This window comes from Scyliorhinus torazame, chromosome 19 (assembly GCF_047496885.1).
Source record: "Scyliorhinus torazame isolate Kashiwa2021f chromosome 19, sScyTor2.1, whole genome shotgun sequence".
In the NCBI taxonomy this organism is placed as follows: domain Eukaryota; kingdom Metazoa; phylum Chordata; class Chondrichthyes; order Carcharhiniformes; family Scyliorhinidae; genus Scyliorhinus; species Scyliorhinus torazame.
The window spans coordinates 40,971,866-40,987,645 of NC_092725.1; the positions used below are offsets into that span (position 1 = coordinate 40,971,866).

The following is a 15,780-nucleotide window of genomic DNA, read 5'->3' on the forward strand; positions in this document are numbered from 1 at the left end:
AACTTGAAGCAGCAGGAATCATATTGAGTCCTCATGCTGGACAACATCGTTTATCATCAGCATCCATCAGTCAAACTGAATACCGAGAGGGGCAGCTAGTGGTCACTAGATCCAGTTTCCAGGATTCAGTTAACTGGTTATTTTGTGTCACCCTTAAGGTTATCCGCTGATAGATTGTGACCATTTATTAAAGCCTTGCTGAAGTGATGTATAGGCCAGTTCTTGTTTTCTGTTTTGTGTTAGAGGACGTACCATATTCTACATTTATTGATCAACCGTGTAAGGTGGACGGAGGTAATAGATTTACCGGTGAATGTTTCAGAATGAGGACAAAACAATAGACTCCCTTTTACAAAGAAACTCCCAACACATTTCCCCAGGCAAAAGCTTCAAACTCCCTGGGCATGCTAGGCAGGTGGACAAATGGAAAATATCTCATTGTCCATTCACAAAACCAGTTCTGCATTCTCATTATTGCAGTAAAATATTTCAGTCGATGCCTCCCCGATCTCTGTGGCCTTGCGGCTGTGTACGTAACCCAGAAACCCCCACACAGGGAGAGCACACGTGGGCCTCTCGAATTTACAAACATTTGAATTAGAATGAGGAGGAGGCCACTCGGCCCCTCGAGCCTGCTCCCCCATGCAATAAGATCTCCCCCTCAATCCCACCACCTCCCCCTCAACCCCACCACCTCCCCCCCTCAATCCCCCCCTCAACAACCCCCCCTCCCCTCAACCACCCCCCTCAACAACCCCCCCTCAACAACCCCCCCTCAACCATCCCCCCCACCCCCCCTCAAACCCCCCAACCCCCTCAACCCCCCCAACCCCCACCCCCCACACGCCCTCAACCCCCGCCCCTCAACTCCCCCTCAACCACCCCCCCTCAAACACCCCCCACCCCATCCCCTCAAACCCCCCTCAAACCCCCCCCCCCCCCCAGGAGAATTAAACTTTAGCCAGGATCCAAACTGTATTCGAAACTTTTGAACATCCTGTTTGACCCACTCTCCTACACAGGACAGTTGCTGGAAGTTGCCAGTTCTGACTTTAACTCAGTTTTGTACACACACGATCACTCACTCCCTCACCAATAGCAGGCTGCCTACATTTTTCTGCATTTCTTTTTCGCGATTCCCAAATCTTGTGTCCACTGCAATGGGAGAAAAGAGGGAACAAATAAATAATGTCACAATTAATGAAGAATCTGAGTGACAGAAACACATCAAACATCTTTAACTCAAACTATCCAAAATCTCCTGCAAACTTTTCAGAGAGGAGCTCCCATGCTCCCTCTGCAGGTACAAATTAGAATTGTCAGGACAGGAGCTTTAGTACTCCCTCTAGAGGGCTCCCCTGGAATTGTCAGGATAGACGCTCTGGAAGTCGTCGTCAATTGTCAGAACAGCAAGTCTTTAAATGTGTAATATTGTCATATTGGTACATCAATCACTCATCAAACTGTGGAGTTTGGCTTAATTGTCAGTTTCGGGCACATCGAATATTCCCAAGACAGGTACAGCACGGCATGAGATAAAGAGTAAAGTTCCCTCTCCACTGTCTCCATCAAACACTCCCTCGACAGGTACAGCACAGGGCTAGATACAGAGTAAAGCTCTCTCTACACTGTCCCCATCAAACACTCCCTCGACAGGTACAGCACAGGGCTAGATACAGAGTAAAGCTCTCTCTACACTGTCCCCATCAAACACTCCCAGAACAGGTACAGCACGGGGTTAGATACAGAGTAAAGCTCCCTCTACACTGTCCCCATCAAACACTCTCAGAACAGGTACAGCACGGGGTTAGATACAGAGTAAAGCTCCCTCTACACTGTCTCCATCAAACACTCACAGGACAGGTACAGCACGGGGTTAGATACAGAGTAAAGCTCCCTCTACACTGTCCCCATCAAACATTCCCAGGACAGGTACAGCACGGGGTTAGATACAGAGTAATGCTCCCTTTAACTGTGATGCATGATCAATTACACAAAGACGAGAGTTGGATACAATCGAGGCTTTATTACACTAAGATGTGTGGCCTCCTACAGCAGCTGGTGAAATGGCTGCTGTATGAGGAGCACACATATTTATACTCCGCCTATTGAGCGGAGCGAGCAGGCAGGGAAGTACCCCCGTACCTGTAGTACAGGGCCTTACCACAAAGCTCCTAATATATACATCAGTGGTGACTACCACATTCACCCCCTGTTAATATTGAGTCCGGCGGGGGTGGTGGAGAACTATATACAAGTAGATGTTTTAAAGTACAAAAAAAAAATTGAGTCCAGCGGGGGTGGAGGAGAGTTATACAGAAGGATGATGCTTTTTTTTTAAGCGTCCCGATCAAGTTACAGGTTTAGTCGGTCCGGAGCCTTGATCTGCCGTTGGGAGCGCCGCAGTGATGGCAGCGATTCCGGTATCGGTCTGGTCTTCGGTGACTCCAGGAGCCTGCCGAAATCCTCTTCATGCTTGGGCGTGGGAGAACCGATTGTCCTGGGGCGGGGGTTGCAGCTGGGTGCGCCGGGGGGTGGGGGGGGGGCGCCGGGCCGGAGGGGTGTGTGTATGTGGAACCAGCTGGTGGCAGGTCCCTGAGGGAGACGGTATCTTGGCGGCCATCGGGGTACGCTACGTAGGCGTACTGTGGGTTGGCGTGGAGTAGCTGTACCCTCTCAACCAATGGGTCCGTCTGTGGAGTCGTACGTGCTTACGGAGGAGTACGGGTCCTGGAGCTGCGAGCCAAGTCGGGAGCGACACCCCGGAGGTGGACTTCCTGGGGAAGGCAAAGAGACGTTCATGGGGGGTGTCGTTAGTCACAGTGCATAGGAGCGATCAAATGGAGTGAAGTGCATCGGGGAGGACCTCATGCCAGCGGGAGGCCGGGAGATTTCTGGACCGTAGGGCCAGCTGGACGGCCCTCCAGACCGTCCCATTCTCCCTCTCCACCTGCCCGTTTCCCCGGGGGTCATAGCTGGCCGTCCTACTCGAGGCGATTCCGTTGTTGAGCAGGAACTGACGCAGCTCATCGCTCATGAATGAGGATCCCGTGTCGCTGTGGATGTAGGCAGGGAAGCTGCACAGAGCGAAGATGGTGTTGAGGGCTTTGATGACGGTGGCAGACGTCTTGTCGGGGCATGGGATGGCGAAGGGGAATCTGGAATATTCTTCGACCACACTGAGGAAGTACGTGTTACAGTCAGTGGAGGGGAGGGGCCCTTTGAAGTCCACGCTGAGGCGTTCAAAGAGACGGGAGGCCTTCACCAGGCGCGCACAGTCTGGCTGGTAGAAGTGCGGTTTGCACTCCGTGCAGACCTGGCAGTCTCTGGTGATAGCCCTGACTTCCTCGACGGAGTAGGGCAGATTGCGGGCCTTGGTGAAGTGGTACAAACGTGTGACTCCCGGGTGTCAAAGGTTGTCGTGCAGAGTCCAGAGTCGGTCTACCTGTGCGCTGGCACATGTACCTCGGGATAGGGCATCGGGGGCTCGTTGAGCTTACCGGGGCGATACAAAATCTCGTAGTAGGTGGAGAGCTCGATCCTCCACCTCAAGATTTTATCATTGTTGATCTTGCCCCGCTGTGTGTTGTTAAACATGAAGGCTACCGACCATTGGTCAGTGAGGAGAGTGAATCTCCTGCCGGCCAGGTAATACCTCCAATGCCGCACAGCTTCAACGATGGCTTGGGCCTCTTTTTCGATGGAGGAGTGCTGAATTTCGGAGGTATGAAGTAGTTTGTGAAAAGAATGCCTGCCTGGTTGAGGGTGGCGGCTAGAGCGACATCTGATGAGTCGCTCGCGACTTGAAATGGTAACGTCTCGTCGAGTGTGTTCATCGCGGCCTTGGCGATGTCAGCCTTAATACGGTTGAAGGCCTGGTGAGCCTTGGCCATTAGGGGAAAAAGAGTGGTTTGAATCAGTGGGCGGGCCATGTCCGCATAATTTAGGACCCACTGGGTGTAGTAAGAAAAGAACCCCAGGCAACGTTTGAGGGCCTTGGGGCAGTGGGGGATGGGGAGTTCCATGAGGGGGCGCATGCAGTCAGGATTGGGTCCCAGAACTCCGTTCTGGACCACATAGCCCAGGATGGCTAAGCGGTTTGTGCTGGACACGCACTTCTCCTTGTTATAAGTTGGTTTGAGGAGAGTGGCGGCGTGAAGACATTTGGCAAGGTTGGCGTCATGGTCCTGCTGATCGTGGCCGCAGATGGTGACATTGTCTAGGTATGGGAAAGTGGCCCGCAGCCCGTACCAGTCAACCATTCGGTCCATTTCCCGTTGGAAAACTGAGACCCTGTTGATGACGCCAAAGGGAACCCTAAGAAAGTGGTAAAGGCGGCCATCTGCCTCGAAGGCAGTGTATGGACGGTCCGCCTTACGGATGGGGAGCTGGTGGTAGGCGGATTTTAGGTCGACAGTTGAGACGACCCGGTACTGTGTAATCTGATTGACCATATCAGATATGCGTGGGAGGGGGTACGCGTCGAGCTGCGTGTACCGATTGATGGTCTGGCTGTAGTCCATGACCATTCTGTGTTTCTCCCCAGTTTTCACCACTACCACTTGGGCTCTCCAGGTTTGCTGGCCTCGATGATGCCTTCCCGAAGCAGTCGCTGGACTTCGGACCTGATGAAGGTCCTGTCCTGGGCGCTGTACCGTCTGCTCCTGGTGGCGACAGGTTTGCAATCTGGGGTTAAGTTTGCAAATAGGGAAGATGGGTCGACCTTTAGGGTCGCGAGGGCGCACACAGTGAGGGGTGGTAGGGGCCCACCGAATTTGAGGGTGAGGCTCTGGAGGCTGCACTGCAAGTCCAGGCCAAGTAGTAAGGCAGTGCAGAGGTTGGGGAGGACGTAGAGGTGGAAGCCGGTAAACTCCACACCCTGGACAGTGAGAGTGGCTATGCAGTACCCCCGGATCGCCATGGAGTGGGACCCGGAGGCCAGGGAGATTCTCTGGTTGGCGGGGCGTACCGCGAGGGAGCAGCGCCTTACCGTATCGGGATGGATGAAGCTCTCGGTGCTCCCGGAGTCCAGCAGGTAGGAGATCTCATGCCTATCGATTTTCACGTTGGTAGAGGCCGTTGCTAGGTTGCGTGGGTGGGGCTGGTCGTCGATGGTGGCAGACGATGGGGTGCCCGGGGGGCATGGGTCCCGGTATGATGGCGGTGCCCACGGACCGCACGTGTCGTGGGGAAACAAGATGGCAGCACCTGATGATCCTGAGGAGGACAAAAAGGCGGCGCCCAAGGGCCGCACGTGGTGGGGGTCGAACAAGATGGCGGCGCGCATGGACCGCACGTGGTCTGGGGAGGGGAAGATGGCGGCGCCCACTGGCCATACGTGGGGGGGGTCGGAACAATAGCGGCGACTGCGTGGGCCTGGCACATCGCAGCGAAGTGTCCCTTCTTGTCGCAGGCCTTGCAATAGGCACTCTGGGCCGGGCAGCGTTGTTGGGGTGTTTTGGCTGCCCACAGATGTAACATTTGGGGCCCCCGGGATTGGTTGGCTGCCGCGCGGCACAGGTGTGGGATTGGCTGAGTGGGGTCCCCGATGGGGCGGCCGTCTGCGGAGTCCACAATGCGTAGGAGGGGTGGGCCGCGAGGTCGGGGGTGTAGGCCTGGATGTTGCGCGAAGCGACCGTCTGCGAGAACGCTAGCTTTTTGGTTGTCGCAAGGTCGAGCGTGACCCCTTCTAAGAGGCGCTGGCGGATGTAATCCGACCCTATCTCCGTAACAAAAGCGTCTCTCATGAGCAAGTTCGAGTGTTCCGTGGCCGTGACGGCCTGACAGTCACAGTCTCTGACTAGAGGAATTAGAGCACGCCAGAAAACTTCCACTGACTCACCAGGAAGTTGACTACGAGTGGAGAGGATGTGTCTGGCGTAGAGCGTGTTAGTCCGCTGAGCGAAGTTTTCCTTCAGTAGCGCCATGGCGTCTTCGTAGGTCGGCACGTCCTGGATAAGTGGAAAGACGTTGGAGCTCAGCTGCGTGTAGAAGATCTGGATCTTCTGAGCTTCCTGGATTGGGTCTGGTGCAGACCTGATGTAAGCTTCGAAACAAGCTAGCCAATGTTGAAAGTCCTTTTTGGAGTCGCCTGATTGCGGATCCAGCTGCAGGCGATCCGGCATGATGTGGAGGTCCATCTTCTGAAAACTTTAGTGTAATAAATCGATGCACGATCAATTGAACAGAGACGAGAGTTGGATACAATCGAGTCTTTATTACACTAAGATGTGTGGCCTCCTACAGCAGCTGGCGAAATGGCTGCTGTACGAGGAGCACACATATTTATACTCCGCCTACTGGGCGGAGCCAGCAGGCAGGCAACTACCCCCGTACCTGTAGTACAGGGCCTTGCCATAAAGCACCTAATATATACATCAGTGGTGACTACCACACACTGTCCCCAGCAAACATAACTAGGACAGGTACAGCCTGGGGTTAGATACAGAGTAAATTTCCCTCTACGCTGTCCCCATCAAACACCCCCAGGACAGGTATAGCACAAGATTAGAAACAGAATAAATCTCCCTCGACACTGTCCCCATCAAAAACTCCCAGGACAGGTACAGCATGGGGTTAGATACAGAGTAAAGCTCCCTCTACACTGTCCCCATCAAACATTCCCAGGACAGGTACAGCATGGGATTAGTTACAGAGTAAAGATCCCTCTACACTGTCCTCATCAAACACTCCCAGGACAGGTACAGCACTGGGTTAGATACAGAGTAAAGCTCCCTCGACACTGTCCCCATCAAACACTCCCAGGACAGATACAGCACGGAGTTAGATACAGAGTAAAGCTCCATCTTCACTGTCTCCATCAAACACTCCCAGGCCAGGTACAGCACGGGGTTAGATACAGAGTAATGCTCCCTCTACCCTGTCTCCATCAAACACTCCCAGGACAGGTACAGCATGGGGTTAGATACAGAGTAAAGCTCCCTCTCCACTGTCCCCATCAAACACTCCCAGGACAGGTACAGCATGGGGTGAGATACAGAGTAAAGCTCCCTCTCCACTGTTCCCATCAAACACTCCCAGGACAGGTACAGCACGGGGTTAGATACAGAGTAAAGCTCCCTCTACACTGTCCCCATCAAACACTCCCAGGACAGGTACAGCATGGGGTTAGATACAGAGTAAAGCTCCCTCTACATTGTCCCCATCAAACACTCCCAGGACAGGTACAGCATGGGGTGAGATACAGAGTAAAGCTCCCTCTCCCCTGTCCCCATCAAACACTCCCAGGACAGGTACAGCATGGGGTTAAATACAGAGTAAAGCTCACTCTACACTGTCCCCATCAAACACTCCTCGGACAGGTACAGCACGGGGTTAGTTTCAGAGTAAAGCTCCCTCTACACTGTCCCCATCAAACACTCCCAGGACAAGTACAGCACGGGGTTAGATACAGAGTAAAGCTCCCTCTACACTGTCCCCATCAAACACTCCCAGGACAGGTACAGCACGGGGTTAGATACAGAGTAAAGCTCCCTCTACACTGTCCCCATCAAACACTCCTAGGACAGGTACAGCACGGGGTTAGATACAGAGAAAAGCTCCCTCTTCACTGTCCCCATCAAACACTCCCAGGACAGGTACAGCACGGGGTTAGATACAGAGTAAAGCTCCCTCTACACTGTCCCCATCAAACACTCCTAGGACAGGTATAGCCTGGGGTTAGATACAGAGTAAGGCTCCCTCTACACTGTCCCCATCAAACACTCCAGGACAGGTTGAACACGGGACTAGATACTGTGTCACTATCAAACACTCCCAGAGGTGTGATGGTGGGGTTGAGTGGTGAAGTTGAATGTGAGGTGTATGGCGTGGGAGTGAGGGGTGTGGTGTGAGGGGCAGGGGTGAGGCATCTGGGTTTGGGGTGGGATTGAAGAGTGAGGTATGTGGGTCAGACTGAGGACTGGTGGTGTGGGGTAGGAGTGAGGGGTTAGCGTGAGTGATGAGGGTATGGGGAGTGCGGGGTGAGGATATGGGGGTGGGGAGGGTGGGGTGAGGGTGAGTGCTGAGGGTATGGGGGGTGGGGAGTGCGGGGTGAGGGTTTGGGTGGATGGGGAGTGCGGGGTGAGGGTGAGTGGTGAGGGTATGGGGGGTTGGGGAGTGCGGGGTGAGGGTACGGGGGGTGGGGAGTGCGGGGTGAGGGGGTGGGGAGTGCGGGGTGAGGGTATGGGGAGGTGGGGAGTGCGGGGTGAGGGTGAGTGGTGAGGGTATGGGGGGTGAGGGTATGGGGGGTTGGGGTGGATGGGGTGAGGGTATGGGGTGTGGGGTGTGCGGGGTGAGGGTATGGGGGTGTGGGGTGTGCGGGGTGAGGGTATGGGGGGGTGGGGAGTGCAGGGTGAGGGTATGGGGGGTTGGTGTGGATGGGGTGAGGGTATGGGGGTGTGGGGTGTGCGGGGTGAGGGTATGGGGGGGTGGGGAGTGCGGGGTGAGGGTATGGGGGTGTGGGGTGTGCGGGGTGAGGGTATGGGGGGGTGGGGAGTGCAGGGTGAGGGTATGGGGGTTAGTGTGGATGGGGTGAGGGTATGGGGGTGTGGGGTGTGCGGGGTGAGGGTATGGGGGGGTGGGGAGTGCGGGGTGAGGGTATGGGGGGTGTGGGGTGTGCGGGGTGAGGGTATGGGGGGGGTGGGGAGTGCGGGGTCAGGGTATGGGGGGTTGGGGTGGATGGGGTGAGCGTATGGGGGTGTGGGGTGTGCGGGGTGAGGGTATGGGGGGGTGGGGAGTGCGGGGTGAGGGTGTGAGGGGTGGGGAGTGCAGTGTGAGGGTATGGGGGGTGGGGAGTGCGGGGTGAGGGTGTGGGGGGGTGGGGAGTGCAGGGTGAGGGTGAGTGTTGGGCATGAAGGGTGAGAGTGTGGGCTGGGCTCCTGGCTCAGGGAATGTCAGTTAAATGCAGGGAAATTCTTCTTTGGGACTCTGGACAATTATTAATGAGGGAGACGGAGAGCTGATTGAAGCTGAATCTGTGTTTTCTGTGTTTCTCCACAATTTTAATGCTGCTTTTACACATTGGCTCAGTTATACCCTTTCCCTCGGGTTTAAGACAGTGCGCAGCCTGGTGATTATCTCATAAAATATATAAAATGCACCATAAATAAATAGTAGGTAATTATTTCAAACACATGAAGGCTGACAGGACATGTGATGTGTCAAGGCTGCAGCATGTGGGAGCTCCTGGACAATATTGTGATCCAGGACAAACACATCTGCAGTAAGTGTTTGTGGCTCGAGGAATTTCACCTCAGATTCATTGAGCTGGGTGTTGAGCCGTGGACACTGCACCACATCAGGGAGGGAGTTACCTGGACACTATGCTTCAGAAGGCGGTCACACTCTTGTACGATAGGATCTCCTCGTTTGGAAAGTGGTCAGAGACAGGAGTGTGTGACTGCAGTTGAGGCAGGTAAGCAGACCCAGAGGGCAGGAGTGTTAGCCTTTGCAATTGTCCAACTGGTTTGAGTTCTCTCAGCTTATTTGGATGAGAGTGGGGGTTTGAGGATAGATGAGCTCACTAACCATGGCACCATGGTACAGGAAGCCATTCAAGTAGATGAGGAAAAAGGGGTATATTAGTAGTAGGGGACAGTATCGTGAGGGGGATTGACACTGTTCTCTGTAGCAAGGAGCCAGAGTCCAGCTGACTGTGTGCCAGGGTTCAGGATGTCTGCTCCGGGCTGGAGAGGGACTTGCAGTGGGTGGGGCAGGATTCCGTTGTTGTGGTCCATGTCGGCACCAATGACACCGTTAGAATGAGGAAAGAGGTTCAAAATGGGAGGGAGGTAAAAATCAGGTAATATCAGCCAGTTAGCTTGACATTGGTCATTGGGAAAATGTTAAGAGTCCATTATTTAAATTAAAAAAAAAAAATTCAGAGTACCCAATTCATTTTTTTCCAATTAAGGGGCAATTTAGCGTGGCCAATCCACCTATCCTGCACATCTTTGGGTTGTGGGGGTGAAAACCAGGCAGACACGAGGAGAATATGCAAACTCCACACAGACAGCGACCCAGGGCCAGGATTCGAACTCCGTAGGCAGTAATGCTAACCACTGTGCCACGTACCGGCCTCCGTTAGAGTCCATTAGAAAGTATGTAAAAGCAGAACATTTAGAAATACATAATATTATCAAACAGAGAAAACATACACTATAAATTTATTCGAAAACATTGAGGTGAGGGGCAGCATGGTGGTGCAGTGGTTTGCTTTGCTGCCTCGCGGCGTCAAGGACCCGGGTTCAATCTCGGTCCCGGGTCACTGTCCATGTGGAGTTTACACATTCTCCTCGTGTGTGCTTGGGTCTAACCCCCACAACCCAAAGATGTGCAGGGTAGGTGGATTGGCCACGCTAAATTGCCCCTTCATTGGAAAAAAATGAATTGGATACTTTGGGGGCGATTCTCCAATCGCGGGACTATGTGCCCACGCTGTCGTGAACGGTGTCGCGTTTCACGACAGCGTGAACGGGCCCCCGCCGCGACCAATTCACAGGCTGAAAAGGAGCCAGCAGCGGCGCCGCGAGAAACGCGGTGGGCGTTGCGCAGGAACGGCGGCGTCATTGCGCGACGCCACGATGACGCCTTGCTACATATAAGGAAGTGTGCAGATCGGCGCACACACTAACCGGGGCCCGACATGGATGAGCCCTGTCGCGCCACTCCCCGGGACAGCGAGCTGGAGGCACTCCTGGAGGCAGTGGAGGAGCGCAGGGCCATCCTCTTCCCCAGACGTGGACACCGGCAGACAAGCAGCACCGTGAGGCGAGGATGGTGAGAGGTGGGGGTGGCAGTCAGCGCTGTGGGGCACATCCCCCGCATGGGAGACCAGTGTAGGAAGAAACTGCACCACCTCGCGAGGGTAAGTACCCTGGCACTCCTCCCGGGCAACGCCGGGGGGCGGGGCTGGGGCCCCACGTTGCACCCAGGACACATGTGACCCCCCACCCCACCCAGTGAGCAGGTGCAATGGCGTGGGTCGTAGTGTCCCCACCTTGTGATAACGCTGCGTTCATGTGTGCGTCCTGTGCAGATCGGCGCACACACACACACACACACACTGTCCGGGACCTAACCCTGAGGTTCTTCTAATCCCCCCCCCTCCCCCCCCCTCCCCCCCCTGGAGCATTCAAGAACCGGAGGAAGATCTCCTGAGCTGCACCCCCTGACCATCTATGAGCAAAGGTCGCTGGACCTTGCTGGGGGAGCCGCCAGCCGGGAGGTAGCACTGTGCCAGGTCAGAGGAGAAGCTCCAAGTGAGAATCCACTGTATGCATGCAGTCCTTCAGCCCATCAGTACCCCCACCCCCCTCATACCCCACCGCCTGACACTGCAACACCCCTACAGTCCACACCCTCACACCCCACCGCCTGACACTGCACCAGCCCCACAGTCCACACCCTCACACCTCACCGCCTGACACTGCACCAGCCCCACAGTCCACACCCTCACACCCCACCGCCTGACACTGCACCAGCCCCACAGTCCACACCCTCACACCTCACCGCCTGACACTGCACCAGCCCCACATAACACACCCTCACACCTCACTGCCTGACACTGCACCAGCCCCACAGTCCACACCCTCACACCTCACCGCCTGACACTGCACCAGCCCCACATAACACACCCTCATACCCCACCGCCTGACACTGCACCAGCCCCACAGTCCACACCCTCACACCTCACCGCCTGACACTGCACCAGCCCCACATAACACACCCTCACACCTCACTGCCTGACACTGCACCAGCCCCACAGTCTACACCCTCACACCCCACCGCCTGACACTGCACCAGCCCCACAGTCCACACCCTCACACCTCACCGCCTGACACTGCACCACCCCACAGTCCACACCCTCACACCTCACCGCCTGACACTGCACAAGCCCCACATAACACACCCTCACACCCCACCGCCTGACACTGCACCAGCCCCACAGTCCACACCCTCACACCCCACCGCCTGACACTGCACCACCCCACACTCCACACCCTCACACCCCACCGCCTGACACTGCACCAGCCCCACAGTCCACACCCTCACACCCCCCTGCCTGACACTGCACCACCCCACAGTCCACACCCTCACAACCCCCCCTCCACCCCTTCGCATACAACCACGTGAGTCTAACGAAATGTGCCTTACTGTATTCTCCAGGGTCACACGAGCACCGCCGTGAAACAGCCCGTTCCCCCTTCCGCCGTCCAGCCCCAACCTCTTCTGGCCGCTGGGACGCACAGGTCAGAGGGCAAGGATGACGTGCAGGAGGGCCATCCACTGAGGCCGGGCCTTCGAGGTGTGACGCACAGAGGACAGACAGAGACGTCAGGATGGACAGTAATGACTCTTATGACAGTGTGCCGGACGAGGAGAGGAAGCAAGCCCGGACAGTGACGCACAGAGGACGTCGCGCCATTCGAGGCACAGGGGCACGGCACCTGGCATTGGCCGTGGTCTCAATGCACCGGCCCAAGGTTCCACACAGGAGGCACCAGAGCTGGGGGCAGACAAGGACCTAGCGGCCGTGGCACTGCTGTCACCCGCACCCTCCATCGCAGATACACTCACCTCGGTTGGGCAAGTCAGTGAGAGGCTTCTGGTTCACAGACTGGTGTGCACCACACAGCTGAGCCGGTACAGCAGGTGGAGGTAGGAGCAGCCGAGGGGCTGGGCGGTCGGAGGGCAGACTGGCCCCAGCAACCAGCTGCTGCAGAGACAGTGTCCGGGTTCCTGGGCGTTCCAGGCCCACCCACAGACCCGATGCATTCGCTACCCCAGGGACCAGACGACAGGATGACGGCCGTCTTCCGGCAACTGCAGGCGCAGCTGGAGGAGTCCATCCGCGTCCACGAGCAGGGAGTGGTACCGCTCATGGCTGCCACCCAGTCCGACACCGCACGGGTAGCGCCCACGATGGAGGCAATGGGGGAAACGGCTTCGGCCATGGGTCAGGTTCTTCAGGGCGTGGGGCTCAGTGTGCACGCGTCATCAATGGCCCATGACAGGGCTGCCCTCTCACAGGCAGCCATGTCCCAGAGCCACATGGACATTGCCGCCGTGCTCTGGGGTCTGGCCCAGTCCCAGCAGGCCATTGCTGAGAGCATTGGCGGCCTTGTCCATGTGACGGACGGCGTCGCCCAGACCCAGCGGGAGGTAGCGATGTCCCTGAACGGGATGACGCACTCCCTCAGCTCCATCGCCGGGAATGTTCAGACCCTGGTCGATCCCACAGCGGGCCTCCAGGACGGGCAGCGGCAGGTGTCAGTGGTGCCACGCGCTTGTCTCCGCAGGCACCACTGTCCCATAGAGAGGCCCGGGGGCCTCCGGGCTCCCCAAAGGAGGAGGAGGTCCCGGAGCCTGTCCCGGTAACCACAGCAAGGGTGGGACCAAAACACTCGCACTCCCCCCGTCCTGTCCCTGGTGCATCTGGTGGGCAGCGGGCAGAGGAGGGTGGCAGCACGCCATCCAGCACACCCGCCGAGCAGCCTGGCCCATCCAGGCCGGGCTGCCCCAGGAAGCGCGCTCCGACAGGGAGCCACGTCGAAGGGTAGGATTCTCAGCAGTCCGCCTCCACTCCTGATGTACCGTCTGGGGAAACACCTAGATGTAGTGGAAGGGCCAAAAAGTTAGACACGTAGTAAGCTGGCATGGGTGCAGGACACGGATTAGTTATAGGGGCTAGGGCACGTGTCGCTCAATGTCACAATTAAAGTTGCTACACCAAACCTTCATGCGTCTGTCGTATTTCCGGTGCCTGGGGCGGGGGGGGGGGGGGGGGGGGGGGGGGGGGGAAGAGAGGGGGACGTGAGGGTGCACGGTGATGGTGGTGTTCGACGATCATCGCAGGGTGGGGGGGGGGGGGGGAAGAGAGGGGGACGTGAGGGTGCACGGTGATGGTGGTGTTCGACGATCATCGCAGGGTGAGGCCAGGAACACCCCCTTCCCACACCAAACACGCCGTCGTCCTCAGTGCTCAGACGCCCGCTAACCCACATGGACATGTGATGGAGTGTCCGTGACGCATAGGGGGGACACCGAGGTGGGGGGGTGTTTAGATATGGCCATGAGTCAGACATTCAGTAGCGATCTGTAGCTCACAGCTCATCGCAGAGCGGGTTGTCATCATCCAACATGGCACTGTTCATACCCGCTTACGGAAGTCGAGGTCTACCGACAGTAACGAGGTGCCGCAGGTGTTGTGTTGCTTGAGCGTGGTGCCGTGTGTGGTAGGGTTGTGCTATGGAGCGGGAGATGGGTGAGGGGGGTGCTGGGTGGTGCCAGTGCACGCGGTCAATGATGTCCTCCCCCTAGTGTGCAAATCGTGCAGCTATCAATGCATCGCGTGCCCGCTGTCCCAAACGGTGGCGTCGCGCGGCCTCCCGGCCATGTCCCACGCCCCGATTGTGTCTGTGCCCCGCCGCCCTCCCATCCTCACCCTCCTCCTCCTCATCCTCCTGTTCAGAGTCGCTGGCCTCTTCAGCCTCACCTGATTGTTCCTCCTCCATCACATCGCTCCTCTGTTGGGCGATGTTGTGCAGCACGCGACAGGAGATGACGATCCTTCCTATGTCGGGGTCGTACTGCAGAGCGCGCCCTGAGCGGTCCAGGCACCGGAACCTCATTTTCAGGAGGCCGAAGCACCTCTCCACTACACCCCTGGTTGCCGCATGGGCCTCATTGTACCGGCCCTCCGCGTTGGTCTATGCCCTCCGTATGGGTGTCATCAGCCACGGTCGCAACAGATAATCCCTGTCACCCAGCAACCAGCCCCTCATCCGGGGTGGGTGACCCTCGAAAATTGCGGGTTGTAGGACTGTGCCACTATAAAGGCGTCATGCACGCTTCCCGGGTACTGGGCGCACACGTGCATTATTCTCATTCCCTGGTCGCACACCACCTGGACGTTCATGGAATATGTCCCCTTCCTGTTGAGGAAGACGTCCCTGTCCTGCGTTGGTGCATGCAGGTTGACGTGCACCCATCCACGACGCCCTGTACCATCGGGATGCCGGCCACTGTGGCGAATTGCGATGCCCTGGCAGCCTGGTACGCATGGTCCTCCGGGAAATTGATGTATCTTGCCGCGACTTCATAGAGGCCATCGGTGACTGCCCGGATGCACCGGTGCACTGAGGCCTGACTGATACCGCACAGATCCCCGCTCGGCGACTGGAAGGAGCCGGTCGCGAAGAAATTCAGGGCGACCGTCACCTTTACCCTCAATGAGAGGGCAAGTCCTCCCCCAGTTCCACGTGGTTCGAGGTGCGCCATCAGGTGGCAGATATGACCGACCGTCTCACAGCTCAGTCGGAGTCTCCTCCTGCATGTCACCTCCGTTAGGTCCTCGAAGGAAACGCGGTCCCTGTACACACGGTGACGCATGGGATGCCTCCGCCACCTTGGCACGACCACCTACTGGTGACCCAGGATCGGTTTCGTCGCCCTCTTCCTGGCTGACGACGTGGAGGTGATCCGCACCCTCCGCCTCCTCTTGTACTTGTCGGGCGTGATGGCCTGCAGCGGCAGCAGCTGGCACGGGGTCATCCGCTGCCACTCCCTCTGCAGCACCCTCCCTGAGCCACCTTGCTCGGCCCCGACGGATGGCCATCTGAATGGCTGCCCACTGCCGCCACGGCGGCGAACATTGATGGCTGCTGCGAATACATCATCAACTTGAAGGAGGGTGGGGGGGGGCGGGGGGGTGGGGGGGAGTTGGTTTGGGAGGGAGAGGCAATGACATTGTTAGGAGGGCACTTTGGCAGGTAGGCA

At 57.1% G+C, this 15,780-nt stretch overlaps 1 protein-coding gene across 1 annotated transcript in view; it reads right to left on the reverse strand.

The window, feature by feature from the left end:
- Positions 1–961: 961 nt before the first annotated feature.
- The window catches only part of LOC140395905 (cytidine and dCMP deaminase domain-containing protein 1-like), a 130,864-nt gene continuing 116,045 nt past the window's right edge, over positions 962–15,780 (reverse strand). Inside the window, exon 7 of the mRNA XM_072483961.1 lies at positions 962–1,155. Within this exon, the coding sequence (XP_072340062.1) occupies positions 1,108–1,155 (48 nt within the window). The 3' untranslated portion in view covers positions 962–1,107. The remainder of the gene's footprint in view (positions 1,156–15,780) is intronic.